Source organism: Myotis davidii, unplaced genomic scaffold, assembly GCF_000327345.1.
Source record: "Myotis davidii unplaced genomic scaffold, ASM32734v1 scaffold1494, whole genome shotgun sequence".
In the NCBI taxonomy this organism is placed as follows: Eukaryota; Metazoa; Chordata; class Mammalia; order Chiroptera; family Vespertilionidae; genus Myotis; species Myotis davidii.
In genome coordinates this window covers 704,174-722,310 of record NW_006286246.1, presented here as the reverse complement: position 1 = coordinate 722,310, position 18,137 = coordinate 704,174, and the positions used below count along the sequence as shown (strand labels likewise).

Genomic DNA, 18,137 nt, shown 5'->3' with positions numbered 1-18,137 from the left:
CGCCCCCCCACCCCCGTAAGGGAGAATTCCTCCTGCCTAAAGGCCTTCCAACTGAGATGTTAGTTTTTTCTGCCTTTGGACTTGAACTGAAACACTGGCTCTTCCTCTTGAGCCTGCCAGTCTCGGGCTGGAGCCAGCTCTCCGGGGTCTCCGGTTGCTGACTCACTCCGCAGATCTTGGGACTTGCCCACCTCCATAATCACACGGGGCTATCCTTTCTAATAAGTCTCTTTATATTTTTCCATATGTCCTATTGGTTCCATTTCTCTGGAGAACCCTGACTAATGCATCCTTTATCCCCATAGATCTCTGAGGCAAAGTAAGCCATCATTAGTCACACATCTAGTCCATATCTCAAGACAGTAATTACCTGGTTGTTTTAAGGCCATGGCTTTTTATAGAGAGAATCAGTCATGGAGGTTAAATGAGGATTTTTGTTTGGATAAGAACAATGAAATATTTGACTTTTTTTCCCACAGAGTCACCAAAGTGGTAGGGAAGGACTTGGGGGAATATGCAGGTGGAAGTACAGTGCGGACATGGCGTCAGAGGCTGGGGTTACGTGGAGGGAAGAGGACAGTAGAAAGACTGGACTCATGGGGGGAAAGGAGACTCACGTAATACTTTAAACAATAAAGAACTTAAATAAATAAAGTTTACATGAAGAGAAAAAAAGATTAAACAAAGGAAAAAAGAAAGGAAGACTGGACGCACAAGCTCAGAACAGATCTTGTAACACTGAGGAAGTCTGGCAACATAGGCCATGAGGCTGCCGGGGAGTAGGATTACCCCACCTTTCATCTCAGCACAGGAGGCTGAGGCCCAGGAGGGAAGTGACTTGCCCAGGATCACATTATAAGCTGCCCTTCCAGACCAGCAAGGCTCACAGCTGATGCCGAGTGAACAAGAGGTGGGGACGAGCCTCTACCATGTACTCACGACACAGCTGGGGCCCAGGTCTTCTCACTCCCAAGGCAGCCACCTGTGTCCTATCCAAGAACTACTTCAGCACCTTGTATTTAAATTTCCATCCAATTACCAGCTGTTTTCCTCCCCACCGCCCCCCAAGTGTTCTACATACAGGATGTAGGACCATCTACGCTCTCACGTGGGGGCCCTTTTCATTGCAAACATTTTGCATTTCAATTTCCTACCAGCCATGTGCAAGTTCAGCCCAAATTTAATGTTATGTTTTATAATTATGCCTCAAAAGATGAGGTAAAGGAGGAGATGGAGATATATTTTTTAAAGGGAGAAATACCTATCCATACACTACTTTAGGAAAATGCAATCATCTTCATTAAAATAGTAATGTTATCTGACATCACATTTTTCAGAGAAGTTCTGGAGATGTTTTTTCCTAACATTATCTAAAATTAAAATGCCCTAAATCAAGTTTCCTATACAAAGGCTGTTTTTTCCCATTTTTTGAAATTCCTGAAAAACGGATAATTGCCCCTAGATATTTCTTCATTTTTAAAATAAATCTCAGGACATGAAAATAAAAACTCAACTTCTTTGAAGAGTAAGCTTCCATTTCTTTCTTTTTTAAAAAAAAAAAAAATTTTTATTGATTTCAGAGAGGAAGGAAGAGGGGGGAGAGAGAAACATCAATGAGGAGAGAGAATCACCGATCAGCCGCCTCCTGCGTGCCCCACACTGGGGATAGAGCCAACAACCCGGGCATGTGCTCTGACCGGCAATTGAACCACGACCTCCTGGTTCATAGGTCAACGCTCAACCACTGACCCACACCGGCCGGGCAAGCTTTCATTTCTTTTAATCATCCATGCACAAAACAAAGCAAAAAAATGACAAGAATGAAGAAAACTTGCTCTAAGGAGGTTTCCATTGTCTTTCATTTTAAATGGAAAAATTAACAATATTAAGAAGGAAAACCCCCATTTTTGAGCACTTTCACACACACAATGTAAAAATTTCCTCTTTATTGCTAACATAGCTGAATTCACTTACTGAGCGCTGGAAAGTGGGAGGGGGAGGAGATGGAGTCCAAAACCGAACACAGCAGATGAATAATGACACAGAAAAAGTTGACCAGCACAGGCAGGCCACGCCCAGCACTCCTCACACAGTATTTCCTACCACTTAGTCATCTGATCGCAGCGCTTGGTCATTCGTCCACCACCAGGCTTGTCCTGAAAGTCGAGTGTTCTTCCCTTTTGACAGAGGAAGCTGAAAAGCTCCACATTCCAAGCCGAAACCTACCTTCACAGAGAAACCCACGCAGTAACGCAGACCACGCTGAGGCTAACTAGTGTTAGAACAACCAGCTGGGTTGTTTTGTTTTGCCTTTCAGGTATAATTCACATGCCAGGAATTCAGTTTTATGATAAATATACTTCCCAACAAGTTGAGCTGAATATTCCAAGTTGCGAAAACAAGTAAATTAAGGATTGCTTTCTCTTTTATATAAAACCAGCCATCGCCTGGTTAATTGGCAAGTGAAACATAATCTGACTCACAAAAGTCTTTCTGAGAGAGGCAAGAGAGCCCTTTGGTTAGAAGCGCAGACCTGTGTTCGAATCCCAGCTCTGCCACTTAGCAGCTGCATGACATTAGGAAACGTACTTAACGTCTCTTGGGGTCTATTACTCATTCATCAAATGGGTGATGCACACAAACTTGACCCCATGGAGTTCCTGTGAAAACATACATGATCATGGCCCAAGGAGATGTTAGCTGGGGAAGGAAGGAAGAAAGGAAGGAAGGAAGGAGGGAGGGAGGGAGGGAGGGAGGAAGGAAGGAAGGAAGGAAGGAAGGAAGGAAGGAAGGAAGGAAGGAAGGAAGGAAGGTAGGTAGGTCTGGGGGAAAGAGGCCGAGAGCTGGAGAGGAGTAGGGTGGGAGGGGGAGAGAACAGGTGCATTCGCTGATGAACTCGAGTGAAGTACCAGGGGGACAGGCTTAGAAAGTGACAGATCCTTCAGGGCTGGGGGATGTCCGGCCCTTGGGCCACGTAAGGCCTGAAAAATCATTTGGTCTGGCCCTGCCAAGGCACTGGGGTGAGTTACAGTAAGTAAATGTTTGACCAAATAAATAGCAGGCTAGTTTTTAAGTTGCTAATTTTGTATGGCCCTCGAATGGTGTTACAATTATCCAAATGGCCCTTGGCAGAAAAAGGTTCCCCACCCCTGCTTTAGGCGGTCATACTTCATACGAGGAGCAGCCTTATACACAAGGAGGTAATTATAGAACAGTGTGCTGAGCAGTGATAGAGACACCAAGACTTACGGGAGAGGAGAAGGGGGCTCTGATGGAGAGGGTGGGCGGGGAGTCAAGGGCAGCTCCTTGTACCCCGTCCCTCTGACGGCAAGGGGTCAGGGGGTGGGGGGCAGTCTGTATGCAGGGGTGTGGCTCATGTGGGGCTTCTCTGCCTGAGGCAAAACCCAAAGAAGAAGTTGGAAGTTTGGTGATTGTAAGATGAAGGCGGAGGTGGGGAGAGGTTACCAGGGACTGTATTTTGTAAGCAATGGGAAGCCACTAAAAGATTTTTAAACATGGTCATCCCATCATCAGATTGGCTTTTAGGTGCAAAAAGCACTCTGGCCTTGTGTGTAGGATGCATCAGAGGAGGGGCAATCCTGGCAGCATCAGCGGTGGTACAGAGAAGACGGGAGGCGGTCTTACTCACCCTCCACCTCTCCCCCCGCCCCCCCCCTGCACATCATGTGCCTGAACAGCCACACGCCAGGGGCACCACATGGTTTCAGAGCGCCCTGCCTGCACTCGTGCTGGCCCTTAGCCTGGAATGCCCGTCTCCATTCCTCTTCTGATGAACTCCATCTCATTCTTTAAGAAGCAATTCAGGCATGCCTCCACCAGGAAGTCCTACATGACTACACAGGAGGCTACACTTCCAGTTTGTCTTCCCAACACTCTGGAATATCATTTGCCCTGAATTCATTACATGATGTTGAAATTCCATGCTCAGTTATCACCCTGCTCATCTCAGAGCACCTTGAGGGTTAAGGCAGCATCTCCTCCGAGTCCCTAGTCTGTGCGCATTTGCCTGGCCCAGACTTGCACTCACAGAACTAAGCTGAATGCTAAACTCCTGCCCCAAATCCTTCCGCCACCTCCACGCTGCCTCCTGAATGAGGCCCACGCTTTGGCCCGGCACCTCCATCGTCTGGCCTGTCTCCCTCACAACTCTTCACAGACTCTCCGTCACTCACTCTCCAAGCTGCTTGCCCCCACCACACGCCATTATGTATTGTATTTCCCTCCGGCTTTGTTCCCTTCCCCAGCTTCCAATGGTCCAAATTCAATCCACCCTCTGTCATTTTAAAACCTGAAGTAAACATCTGAGATGAAGCCCACGTTTCACAAACCCAGAGCCCTCCCAAGCCCACCAACCAAGAGTGTGCGCCCCCTGCACCGCCCCCGTTCTAACCGCCCCTCGCTCTCGATCCAGTGACCCACGGGGAGTGAGAAAGGCGCAGAGCTAATCAGGGGTGGGGGGAAGGATGGGGGAAGCCGCCTGGGAAGAAGCCATGACCGCCTAAGGGTGGTGAGGTTTTGTCCCTGTTTACTTGTTGAAAATAATAAACAGAAGGGGAAAAAAAAGTTCTAACTGGACTTAATTTACAGCTCTTCCTGCCTCCCAACTTCAAAAGGAAGCCGACATGTGGCCTGGCCGCGTGGCCGGCTCCACACGGGATACGCTCAAATGAAAGTTGCGTCACTCTGCCCCACCCAGACCCCCCGAGGCCCCGGGGCCAGACCATAAGATGGGTGTCCTAAACCACAGATTCCGGCACACAGCGGGACGAAGTGCAGCCGCTATTGTTGTCCGTGTCTTTTTATTTGGACAAGCCACTGGCCACGATCTCGTCCACCCCAGTTCTTCCAACCCGACCTGTCGCAGACACTTCATCTTGCGTGATGTAATGTGCCCTGTAGATTCAGCTATTATTCAGCTATGAGTGACTTTTTCTTCATCTGAGATTCGTGAGGTCTCCGGGGGAAAGCTCTACATGAATAAAACAATATTTTCTTTCATGTAGAATAAAGTTCAGATTTTAAAATCAGTGGATAAAGCACGGCTCTTGTAAAGAAGTTTTCCAAAGGTAGTTTCGAGAAAACGACACTTATGGGATATGTGAGAGATCACGTTCTTATTGGCCTTGATTTGTAAATACTTTTGCCTTTGTAGCTTCACAGAACGTTCTCCACAGACCATCTCATAAAAGTAACTGTAAGCACTGCTGGCCCCCCTAACATTTCATACACTTTGTGCCTGCAAGTCGAGAGCTCAGAGCATCTGGCACACCAGGCAAGGCCAGTGGGTGCAGAAAAGGGGGTTCACGTTGCCCGCTGCAAAGCCCTCTGGGAAAACACCCTGAAACACTGCCACTCCGGGGAGGAGGAGATTTCAGGTGGGATTTCTGAAGGTCAATCCCAATAATTTCTTCCCAAAAGCTCACAAGCCTCGCTAGCATGCGATGGGGGTGTGTGCGTGGGAGGGGCGAGGAAAACAGGGCGGGGGAGGGGAGAATGGAAATGAAAAACTAGTAGTATTTGTGCTTAAAACCATGGAAGGGACGATTCTGCCAAAGGATGTAGAACGGGCCACAAGTAAGAATTGCCCTAAGTCTTTAAAACAGTTTCTCCTCGGGCACCCAACCACCCAGACCTTGGGTCTGCGTGGGCATTCATGTGAGAGTCACCCCTCACATCCTACTCAGAGAATGACACCAACAGTAACATCACAAAATAAGTATTTACCAACTGTGGGCAAGGGAATAAAGTTCCATTTAATGAAAATATTAAATTTCTAAAAATGTTGGCTTGGACTTCTTAGGGCCATAAAGAGGAAATGCAGAGGAGGAGGAGGGAGGAGGCGAGCCAGGAGCCATTCCGTGGCACTAAATTTCCCTTTCTCTCCCTAGACCTAAACATGTGACGATACATAGAGTCTCGAAAACTCCAGGCTGGGCATCCCACCAGAGGACTCCTGTGTGGCTTCAAGGTTCAGGTGTGGAGAGCCTGTAAGAGTTAGAGCCACACTTCCCCACCCCACACACACACTCCAGTCGCCGCGAGAGCTCTGAGTGGGCGCCCTGAGCCGTCTGAGGCACAGGACCACGGAGCACAGAGCTGTCACTGACACTCGTCCGCGTGTTAGGTGGTCCGAGCAAAGAAAAACAAATGCTAAGAAGCTGCTTCTCCTCCTCCGAAAGGCAAAGAGCACAAACTCCACCCATTTCATTGTCATACACGTGTGACATCAGACCAGCGAAGGCGTTTTCCTTAGCACATCATCTGCGATGGAAACAACGCTGGCTTCTGGAACCCACAGATGCAGGAATCTTACCTCTCAGCCTCTAGGGCAGCGGTTCTCAACCTGTGGGTCGAGACCCCTTTGGGGGTCGAACGACCCTTTCACAGGGGTCGCCTAAGACCATCGGAAAACACATATAGAATTACATATTGTTTCTGTGATTAATCACTGTGCTTTAATTATTTTCCATTTGTAACAATGAAAAAACATCCTGCATATCAGATATTTACATGACGATTCATAACAGTAGCAACATGACAGTTATGAAGTGGCAACGAAAATAATTTTATGGTTGGGGGTCACCACCACATGAGGAACTGTATGAAAGGGTCGCGGCATTAGGAAGGTTGAGAACCACTGCTCTAGGGTTTTATTCTACAGAGTTTGTTCTGAAAGTGACAGTGTCTGAGAGACTCAGCGAGGCAAGGGGGAGCTGCTCAATATTAGGAAAAAAGATTTTGGCACAAAATATCGCATGAGATGCGCACAGCAGCCAAAGGCTGAAAAGCACATCCCACCGCCCACGCCACAGACAGGCAGCCACCGGGTGCTGGGATGAGAAGCCTGGAGAGCTGCTGCCGGGAGACGGGGAAAGGCCGCCGCCCGCCGAGTGTGCTGTGCGTGGCCCAGCCGGGAGAGGGCCACCCGGGGCAGCCGTACCTGGTTCTCTATGGCTTTCCTGTTCTTGGGGTCGCTGACCACGGACAGCTGCAGCTCGGCCATCTTCTTCATCTTGCTGTCCATGTCGATCTTCTGCGCCAGGTTCCTGGTCTGGTTCTTCAGCAGCCGCACCGTGTCCTCCTTGCCGCGCTTCTTCGCAAAGAGGGACGCGCACGCCGAGTGGATGGCGGTGACCCAGTTTTCCAGGTCTGTCTGGCTAGTGGCCTACACGCGGGAGGGTAAATAAAAAAAATAAAAATAAAAACTCTTTAGAATTGTTTTAGTGCAAAGTGCTCTCCACAGTGGCAGGCTGGGCTTTGATGTGTAACCCCTAAGGGGTACCTTCACTCCCTAAAACTGTCTAATTTCGAAAACACACACAACCGCTCAATTCGGGTTCACAGCTCCCGATTCCAGGGGGCCTGGGAGAACATGGGAGCAGAGCAGAAATAATCCTGCCCGGCCCATGTGGCTCCGTTGGCTGAGCATCAGCCATGAACCTGGAGGTCACAGTTCGATTCCCGGTCAGGGCACATGCCTGGGTTGCAGGCTCGATGCCCAATGTGGGGCACGCAAGAGGCAGCCGATCAGTGATTCTCATCATTGATGTTTCTCTCTCTCCCTCTCCCTCTCCCTCTCCCTTCTTCTCTCTGAAATCAATTTAAAAACATATATATATACGATCCTGCAGCCCCAGACATGTAAGAAGATGAGCTAGAATCAAGCTGTAAGCCTAGGGCAGGGGAGTAATAAGAAAGCCAGGTATGGCCACTCCATGTTGCATTGTGCTGCTCTCTTAAGATGGCTTATGCTCATAATTTTAATAGAATGAGAAAATAGTAGGACTAAAATATTAAAATTTGAAACCAGGATATGAAATTTCATGTCTACAGTATGGACTCAATTATGAAAAATGTCAGTGAAAGAATGTTTTTTTTTCTCTACTCTCAGAACCTTCGGACACAAAGACAATGATACTGTCACATGAGGGTTATATTTCATTCAAGAGCAATAAAGAAAGTCTGAATAGAGCAGGATGGGTGGAGGCGCGTGCCTCTAAGCAGGCAGAGAGCACTTTCAGTTCCCGACGTGCGGAAATAGCCACACACATCCCAGCTCCGGGAAAGATCCCCAGTGACCTCCAGCTCATACACTTGGACCTGCTGCGACAATTTCTTAATTTCTCATTTTGCCTGAATCACAAAATGAAATACCCATTTCACACTTGCCCCCAAGGAGACCATGTAGACTTAATCTGATGTATTTACCTTCCTGGCCATTTAGATCAACATCAATTCATTACTTTGCTTTAAAGATCATAGAACAGTGGTTCTCAACCTTTCTAATGCCGCGACCCTTTAATACAGTTCATGTTGTGGTGACCCTCAATTTCATTGTTACAAATTGAACATAATTAAAGCATAGTGATTAATCACAAAAACAATATGTAATTATATATGTGTTTTCCGACAGTCTTAGGCGACTCCTGTGAAAGGGTCGTGCGACCCCCAAAGGGGTCGTGACCCACAGGTTGAGAACCGCTGTCATAGAAGGTTTAAGCGACTTTTCTGTTAAGAGGAGGGAAATCAAATCTCGGGGCCCTGACGCTGGCCAGTTCAGAGACCAAGGCATTTACCTGGTACAGGTGCTGGGAAATTCTGTTTCAGAGAACCCTTCACAAAATCCTAGACGCCCACAGCCAGTGAGAGAACGCTCTGTTGTCCTGCAGGGCTCCTGGGGCCCAGGACCGAGTTCAGCAGAGACCTGAACCTGTGAGTTCTCCATGACCCTCCGGCCAGAGGTAACCCACAGCCCGCACGGTGTGGACAGGCATCGCTGGGGGTGGGCTGGGAGGCTCTGGAGAAACACGCTTCCCTTCTGGCTATCACCCCGCCTTTTGTGAGTTCACTAACAGTAACAGCAATCTCAGTTAGATCACAACACTGGTCCTTAGTACTTACACACACATACATTATATCAGTTACCCCTAAGGCAACCCTAGCAGCTATGATTATTCTACTGGTGGGAGGGTCCAGAGCTCACAGAAGTTGGGTAAGTGCCCCAGCGACCGAGCCAGGACTCACACCTAAGCCCCCAGTCCCGGGCGTGGTGCCACCATGCTCTGCGATTTCTCATTTGCTACAAAGTTGCCAAAAGTCCCAGCAGCAGATCACCTGAACCTTGACGTTCCTACCACCACTCCCCCCAGGAGATGAGACCTCCGAGCATCTGGCTGGGAGCGTGTCCTGAACGGCTGCCTCTCCCACTTCCACTGGGTCCTTAGCAAGAAGCTCAGCCTCTCCTGTGCACTCCCTCGACTTCATCTAAGAAGCCTCCACTCGCCCGGCCGGCATGGCTCAGTGGTTAAGCGTTGACCTGTGAACCAGGAGGTTATGGTTCGAATCCCGGTCGGGGCACATGCCTGGGTTGTGAGCTCCATCCCCAGTGTGGGGCATGTATGATTCCCTCTCAGCATTGCTGTTCTCATCTCTCTCCCTCTCCTTTCCTCTCTGAAATCAATAAAATATATATATATATATGAATGATTTTTTTAAGCCTCCACTCTGGGAATTTCGGACCTCACACCCACTGGATCACTGGCTGTTCCCGGACAGGGATGGAGACCTTGCTTTGGATGAAGAACACCCCGTGGGCACCAGGAAATGCTCGCTGTGCGAGTGACTGACCGGCCCTGGGGCTGACGCTCGGGCTAAGCCCCAACCCAAAGCCTAACTGAGCTGTCGCTCTGTCACTGCTAAGCTGTCCCTCGGTCTGTCCCTCACACCCTGTGTACGCGCGTGGTCTCGGGCGTGCGCGCAGGAAGCTCGGCGGTACCTGGAACAGGTAGACGTCTCCGAAGGAGTTGCTGAGGCAGAACACGTTCTCCTTCTTGGGGTGCTCGGGGACGGCCTGCACGATGCTGTCCTCCGCGAACAGGGCGCAGCGGGGCGCGCTGCTCTGGTCCAGGGAGTTCTTCCCGTAGGTCTCGTAGAACAGCAGCGTGCAGCCTGCGGGGAGAAGCAGCCGGCCTGTCACACGGCCCGAGGACCCAAGGAAGCCAGGAGAAGGCATGTATCTAAAGCAAGCAAACCTGCATGCAGCCACTGTGTCATGCAAAAGAGAACGCTGCTCTCCACAGTGTGCCCGGGTGCATTAGCATGAGCCTGTGAGAATGAGGGGTGTCTGCACGTGCCATGTTGGTGAGAGCGAGCCTACGCATGAATGCCATTGGCGGCTGCTTACTCCGCCAGGAACGCCTCTCGGGATCCACACGTCCTGGCTCACCGGGACCCCACAGCGGCCCCGAGGGCAGGCGTGCCCATTAGCCCATTTCACAGATGGGACAGCTGAGACAACACCACCCGTGTAGGTTCCACAGCTGGACCCACACCCTCTGGCCCCAGAGGCCTCGCTCTTACCCACAACACCGCATTAGAGAGAGCTCAATGCAGGAGGCCGGAGAAACTCCCATATTCGTTAACTTCCGGAGCTTGCACACTTACAGCATGCGGTCACGTGAGACCCAGTGAGCCTGGGAACCCGACCCTTACGTGAACGTACCAGTTTATTCTCCAAATGCCACGTAAAACAAAATTAGTGTATTCTCTTATCTCACAGCGATAGGAACTCTTACTGTCATCTTACCATTTTAAACTGAGAGAAAAGAGAGAGTATTTACCCCCTGAATTTTCAAAGATTACTCCAAAAATGCTGCTGCATAAGCGTGCAAGTATAGAGCTTCCCCCAACAGGCTCACAAAGTGCTGTAGGCAGAGGTTATTAAAGGTCTGTTTTGATAATTAGATAGAATGTCCTATAATTATTATAATTATCATTTAAAAACAATTTCACTCTTCCCAGTTTCATGTCTTCCTTTAAAAACAAGTCTCAGAGGGAATTTATAGGTATATGTGCACAGCCCATGGACAATAGTTTAGTGAAGGCCTGGGGGAAGGGTGGGGGGGAGTGGAGGGGATCAATGGGGGAGTGTGGGGTGGGGAGAAGAGGGCATCTGTAATACTTTCAACAACAAAGATAAATTAAAAAAACAAAAACACAAATCTTAACATTTATATAATGCGGCACAGAAGGCAGGAGAGAAAGATGCCGGCCCCTCGCTCTGCCCTCAGAAACAGCGCACTTTCTCCCTCCCGATGTTTTATGGTTTCTAGAAGCACCGAGCAACTCTCTCCCCACAAACAAAACTCTGAGCGAGGCCCTCAGAGCGAGGGGAGGCAGCACGAGGTTTAGGGGCAGAGCTGCTGCTGCAGGGCTGAGGTCTCTCCCTCCAGCCCCGAATCACGTGGAGTCTTTCCGCCAGGGACCGGTACTGCCGCTGCGTACCCAGCGCCATGCATGACCTTGGGACCAGGAATCGGGGCAAAGGCGACAGAGCAACACCAGCCGTCCCCAGGCCCAAATTCCTTCCAAGGGTTAAGGCTGGACTTGCCCGCTTCCCTCTCATTGTGCTCCCTGAGTCAGTGGATCCAGAGGAAATGAACACAACCTGGGCAGATGCCAGGGTGTTGCCCAACCACCCGCCCCCTGGCCGACAGAATGCAGCTCTCACGTGGCAGCGCGGGACCCAAACTGGACGATTCGCTTCAGAGCCAGGCCGGGTGTAAACCAGTTTGCGAGCGCTGCTGCTGCGGAATTCAAAGCCCAGGAAAGCAATCGCAGGTCGGTTACATCGGATTGACCCAGCCTGGGTCTCAGTGGCCGGGGCCTCGGCTGACGGAAGGGGCTGCAGCCTATCAGGCCCGGCACCCCCAGGGTCGTGGCTGTCAGCCCCCGCCCAGTCCCCGCCAGGAGCTGGTGGTGACCTGGGGAGTGGACAGTGGAAGTGCCCGCCTCAGTAGCACAAAGAGAAACCAGACTGGAACAGCAGCGGACGGACAAGAGATGTCCTGTTAGTAGAACGATCGCCAGCAAAGGAGAGCCATTAGTCTCTGTTCTCCTCCAAACCCACCTTTTTGTTGATGTCCTCTGAACCCACACTCATCCCTCCATTCCTTGTCCTGTCGAGGGGCAGAGCTGCCGGCACCCTAAAATCCCTTTGGGCCCCCCCTGCTGACATCGGCTCACTATTGCGCATCCTGAGGGCCGCTATTCCGCCCAGGAAGCCCCCGTGAACCCCATGAAAATCCACTCATTGGAAAAGACAGGATTATCTTTGTTAAGAATGTATGACACCCTGCGAGCCCTAAAACACAGCTGTGCCCTTAGCATCCCTATCATTCGATGCAGGTAGGTAACCAGGCGGTTTGCTAACAGGTTCTCTCTCCAGAATGCTGTTTCCAATTTCTTTACACGGATACTTCCAGGATAATTTTAAAATTCTGCCTCAATGGACACATGTGCGTATAGACACACATATATGTTTTTAACCAAGAGTAAACCAAATGGCTAAGTCCAAACATTACAACTTGGATTCTAAGCCAAGAACGCTAAAGTCAACACACTGAGTTCCCAGGGGAGAGAGGTGTGGAAAGCCAGTGGGGAGGGCTGCGCGGGGGAAACGTCTCTATCGCATGCCTCTCCTTGGCTGCAGCGGGAAGGAAGCTTGGTAACACTTACTGACAGAGCACCTTCGCCCTGGGCCTTGACGTGTTTTACAAGAAGCATGAGACGGCAGGGCCCAGGCCGACCGCAGATCTTGTTCATAATCATCCGAGATGACTCGGGACCGTCCCACCCCTGGAGTCGGCAGCCGGGCGTCCCGGTATGGCTTACAGAATGGGAAACAAGAACCCTGAGATGTGCTCTTCCAACCTCAAGTGATGCCGCCCTGGGTGCCCCCGACCTTCCAACGGCTGGCTCCGTGCAGGTGCCAGAGCGGGGACGCAGAAAGGAGGAGCTTCCCACTTGTGCTTTTTGTTTCTTTCTTTTCACGTGAAATTCAGGATCAACTTGTCTTCCATCTATCAGACCTGTCCTGGCCTCTGGTGAGCCAGGTTAAACTCCCACAAGACTGCTGTTCACTCTCAGCTCACTTCTTATTTCCTCCCGGCTAGAGAGTCCCGGATCCTCACGTCACCCTCCCTAAGGCATGGCTCTCCATCCCCTTGATGTCACCTATGGCCCTGCTTCTCACAGAATATGTACACACACACACACACACACCATCTCACACACACACACACACACCCACCATCTCACACACACACACACACCCCACACACACTCCACACACACACCAACACACACCCCACACACACCCATCACACTCACACACACACACACCCCACACACACCCCCATACCACTCACACACACACACACACACACACACAGACACACCATCATACCATCACACACCATCACACATCACCGCCACCACCAGCCTGGGTCCGTGGTTGGCAAACCACGGTTCATGAGCCACATGCAGCTCTTTGGTCCCTTCAGTGTGGCTCTTCCACAAAATACCACGTGCGGGCGCACACGTACAGTGCAATTGAAACTTCGTGGCCCATGTGCAGAAGTCGGTATTTTGTGGAAGAGCCACACTGAAGGGGCCAAAGAGCCGCATGTGGCTCACGAGCCGAGGTTTGCTGACCACAGACCTAGGTCATACAGAGGGTGGGTGTGAAAGCTATACGACAGCCAGGGAACAACTTCCCAAAGCATCCATTTTAATCAACAAATTTTACAATAAAAAAAAATAGGTACAGCCAGGCGGCCACTGGTGTGGCTCAGAGATTGGCATCCACCTATGAACCGGGAGGTCATGGTTCGATTCCAGGTCAGGGTCCATGCCCGGGTTGGGGGTTCAATCCCCAACAGACACTCATGCCATGGACGGGCTGCACATCAAACCCCAAATCGTCTTCACTTGTCACACTTTGCGGCCACATCTCCCTATTGTGTCCTCGGGGAGTTATTTGGTTATTAAACCTTAAACCATAGCTTCTCCCTGCAGCATTTTTTCTTGCCGGATTCAACCCATTATTCCAACTTTCCAAATCCCGTCCGTCATTCGGGGTGAGAGCCTGCTTCCCTGGATGCCAAACCCAGGAGAGGCCTGTGCCTCCCTCAGCCACACGGTGTCCCGTGACCCGAACCCGGAGCGCAGAGGACAGCGATCTGTAGGGTGCTGGGCCTGGGTTTGATCAACTTCCCGTTTGTTGGGGAAGGGAGTTATTTAAAAAGGGAACGCCCTCCCGGTGCACCTGTCCCAGAGGCGCGTATGGGTCATGATGCAATCACGTCAGCACCCCAAGGCTGGGGGCCGGAGGGCTCAGCGTTTCTAAATAGGAGCAAACAAAGCAGAAAGCCAGTGAGGGGCGCAGTGGGGGGCTCCAGGCTTTCACACACACTGTCTGGGATGTGACCCCCAGTTCTGCTTTCTCCCAGGATGAGGAAGGGCGTCGGCCCAGTGATGAGGTTGGACTCTGAACACTACACTCCGTTCCTCTGAAGAAGTCACAGGACAACCGTGCAGAAACACCAGGGGCTGCTCGCTGCTCTTCCCGCTCCCATCTGTGTGAGTCAGCACTGCGCCTCTGAGAGTCTCGCTGCTCCGGGTACCTACCTCCCTTCAAGTCCATGCGCCGTCCACGCGCCCACACCGGGCAAGGCAACCCTAAGGTCCAAACAGCAATGCTTGGGAGAAACTTCTCTCAGATTCTTAGTCCTGACCCCGCACAGTAAGAACAAAGCATTTGGTTTTCTCCGGTATCAATGCAACTCTCTTCCTTCAGAAAGGTGGGAGGACACAAATCAAATAACCCAGGTGAAATCCTAGTTCTTTACAAGCCACACACCTCTTTGGGGTTCTGAACACGTGCCCAATAGGAAAAGCAGGATCTGCACTCCAAACAACTAAACTACATTTGCTTACTTATTTGGGGTATTTTTTTCCTCCGGATGCAGGAAAGGTATTTAAAAATGGCACAGAAATGCCTACGAAATAATAAGCAAAAACTATTAAATCCAATCATGTGTTAGATGGAATCGCAAAGGTGAGTATTCAGTCAGCCATATCTCACAGGTTTGCGAAAGTGTTTGTAGCCCTGGCCAGTGTGGCTCAGTTGGTTGGGCTTCATCCTGTGCGCCAAAGGGCGGTTCGATTCCCAGTCAGGACATATGCCCAGGTTTTGGGCTTAATCCCTGGTAGAGGACTTGCAGCAGGCAGAGGATCCATGTTCCCCTTCACATCAATGTTTCTCTCTCTCTCTCTCTTCATCTCTCTCTAAAAATCAATTTTAAAATTTTAAAGAGAGAGAGAGAGACAGACAGACACTGTAGTAAAGCATGCAGGAAGATCCTATGTCGATTCCCTTCGCATGAACTCAGGTGGGCGCGGGGCCCCTGGCACCCCCAGGAAAGCGCAGAGCGGAGGGAGGATCCCAGAGGCCCGGCGGCCCAGGGCACACTCACCTTTCAGGGTCACCCAGTACTGCTTCCACTTCCTCCGGGCCACCAGCTCCAACTTCTTCTCCTTCTGCAGGGTGACCAGGGGCTTGAAGAAGAGCCAGCCGGCTTTGCGGACCACCCCCTGCTCCTTCTCGAAGAGCAGGTCCAGCTGCTCCAAGGAGCTCAGGGACTCGCTGCTGGACTCGGCCGTCTCCGTGGACGTGTCCACGTTCTCCGTGTTGGTCCTGCTGATTTCCAACTCTCGCATGAAGTTTTCATAAATGTTCTGCCGGAGGGGGTCGCTGCCAATCGCGTGAGCGGACTCGCTTCTCTGGGACAGGCGCTGTGTCGAGCCCCCCGCCCACAGCGAGGCGGGCGCCTGGAAGGGCCCCGGGGCCTCTGCATGCAGGCCGTCCGAGCGGCTGTCGAACAAGTCGCTGCCCTCCTTGGACCTCGGCTCCTGCGAGCAACCAGACAAGCCCGATCAGAAGTTACGTCCCTCCAAAGCGTCCCCCCACCACACGGCAGACGTGGGATACTGTGGGTCGCTGGTGCTGTTGCCACTGAGCAAGATGCTTTTCGCAAAAGTGCATCATTAATCACGTCTCTAAACCAGAAAGAACTGTGGGAATAGTGCTGCCCAGCCCAGTTTATAGCCAGTGGAGTCAATGCTTCAACATGGAAACAGAAATACCACTGCCTCTCCTCCATGTAACCTACACTGAGCATCAAGAAATTAACGAGTGTATTTAAAACACATGAGTGAAGATTTCCAGCCTGATGTTTCTTTGCTAATTGTGAATCGGAGTCTTAGAGGCAAACATTCATGTCCTTGCAGTCTATTTGTTTTTTTTCCTGGATCCTTTTAAAGGTAAATTAGAAAATCCTAGTTCCAGGGTCAAGGGGGCAGGGACATGGGACTCAGTGTTGCACAAGCTTCTAGGCACAAACCTGTCCGCAAGGTAAACACGGCCTCCAGCTTCTGGCCACCTGCCCCGGTCTAGACTTGGGGTCTCTGGCATCTTATTTTCCCCCTGAAGAAACCATGCTCCTGAGATTCCTGATCCACAAAAGGTATACGGCGGAGCCATGCCCCCTTTCTTCAGAATTAATATTGTGTACTTAATTTGGGAATTTCTTTCATGAAAAGAATTTACTATGCATTCATTCTCATCTTATTACTTGAACATCTGTTTTATTTGAGGCCAGGGGTGGGGAACCTTTGTCCTGCCAAGGGCCACTTGGATATTTATAACATCATTTTCAGGCCATACAAAAATATCAGCTTAAAAATTAGCCTGCTATATTTGGTCAAACATTTAATTAACTCACCCCTCATGCCTGGGCAGGGCCACACCAAATGATTTCACGGGCCTTACATGTCCCTCCGGCCGGACGTTCCCCACCCCTGTTCTAGGCACTGGGCAGGCCGAAGACATGATTCTTGGCCTTCATATTTATTTCAACACAAAACCAGAGGCAGGCAACTCTAACTAAAATTAAAATTTTTATAATCACTGCTACCCCTACGAGGACTCTGTGCACTAGATACTGAACGGACAGAGCACAGAGCTGAAACCATGAAGATTTCCTCTTACATCTAGATTACAAGTCTAGTCATTCAGGAAAAATACCTTCCATACAGCCCATTCACTGGTAAATAGCAGGGAGGTGAGCTTAAAGTATGACTCAAAAGATAGTGGCATTCCAAACTGGGAGCTTGGTTAAGGTCGCTCTGCTGAGAGATGCTAACCACACTCACCGACTCGGCTGCTAGGGGCCTTTCAATGTTGCTTCCTTATCCATTAGAATAAAAATGCAAGAAAACTGCATCAAGGGCCATGCGCTGTTGGCCTTATTTTGAATACTGCAATGTGAGAAGGCGTTTTATTTTCCGGAATTCCACCCAGAAAGCAAGTGGCAAAGTAGCAATTCCTTGCTATCTTTTGTAGGAAAATCATCAGCTCTGAAGAGTGCTTCCAAATACCCAGGGACAATAAACAGCTGACCCCGAACACGGCTATTACTAATGAAAATACTGTTTTCCGTGTGTGTTTACACAGTGTCCCAAAGCCACATTTATTTAGACATGGATACTTATGCAAGAACAGAGCAAATAAGCCAGCTGCGGTGAGTCATTTAGGAAACTTTCAAAATAGTTTGATTTTTAAAAAAAAAACTGTCACTTGTTATTCTTCAAAAACTCTTAGGAAGTGAAGCAATGCTTCGCATGTAGCATTAACACGATTTCAGCAATGAGCGGGACTCTGACTCAGCCCCAAACACGGGGCTGCCTCGCATACTCAGCAAGAACCACAATGGGGTGCTCAGAAGAAGCAAAACCCCGTCGGAAAGGCACTTTGATGCCAAACTTAAACACAACCTACAAACACTCTTGCCATTTTTCTAATGAGAGACTTCAAGCGGTGGTGCTAACTTTGAAATGTTCAAAGGTAGCAAAGACAAAAGTTTCTCCCTGAGAAGTGGGAAAAGATGACATTTTAGTATGTGTAACTGGTTCTTACACACAGACATGAACTTCCCCAGCCTCTAATAAATTTCTAAATCTATCCATCTAGAATCCTAATAGCCAGTGCCTAGTAGTGTTCAGCAAATAGGAATGAATGCATGAATGTCCCTAAATAGGCTGGCTCCCTGGTTGTGTTCTGGGTGTGACGCTAACATGCCATGTGACACAGGTGCACTAAGCAGGCTGATTTCCTTTCCCCCAACCAGATCATCATAAACGAGGACACTGTAGCTTGACAACCAGAGCACTCCAACAGAGAATACAGACTCCAGATGTCTCTTGGCGCCCTGGGA

General features: G+C 50.1%; 1 protein-coding gene across 1 annotated transcript in view; it reads right to left on the bottom strand.

Annotated features, from left to right (window-relative positions):
- Nucleotides 1–18,137, bottom strand: part of TIAM2 (T-cell lymphoma invasion and metastasis 2) — a 96,430-nt gene that overhangs the window by 61,641 nt on the left and 16,652 nt on the right. Inside the window, exons 5-7 of the mRNA XM_006757705.2 lie at nucleotides 15,339–15,774; nucleotides 9,797–9,969; nucleotides 6,962–7,186 (exon numbers count right to left, since the gene is read on the bottom strand). Coding sequence (XP_006757768.1) covers nucleotides 6,962–7,186; nucleotides 9,797–9,969; nucleotides 15,339–15,774 — 834 coding nt within the window. The remainder of the gene's footprint in view (nucleotides 1–6,961; nucleotides 7,187–9,796; nucleotides 9,970–15,338; nucleotides 15,775–18,137) is intronic.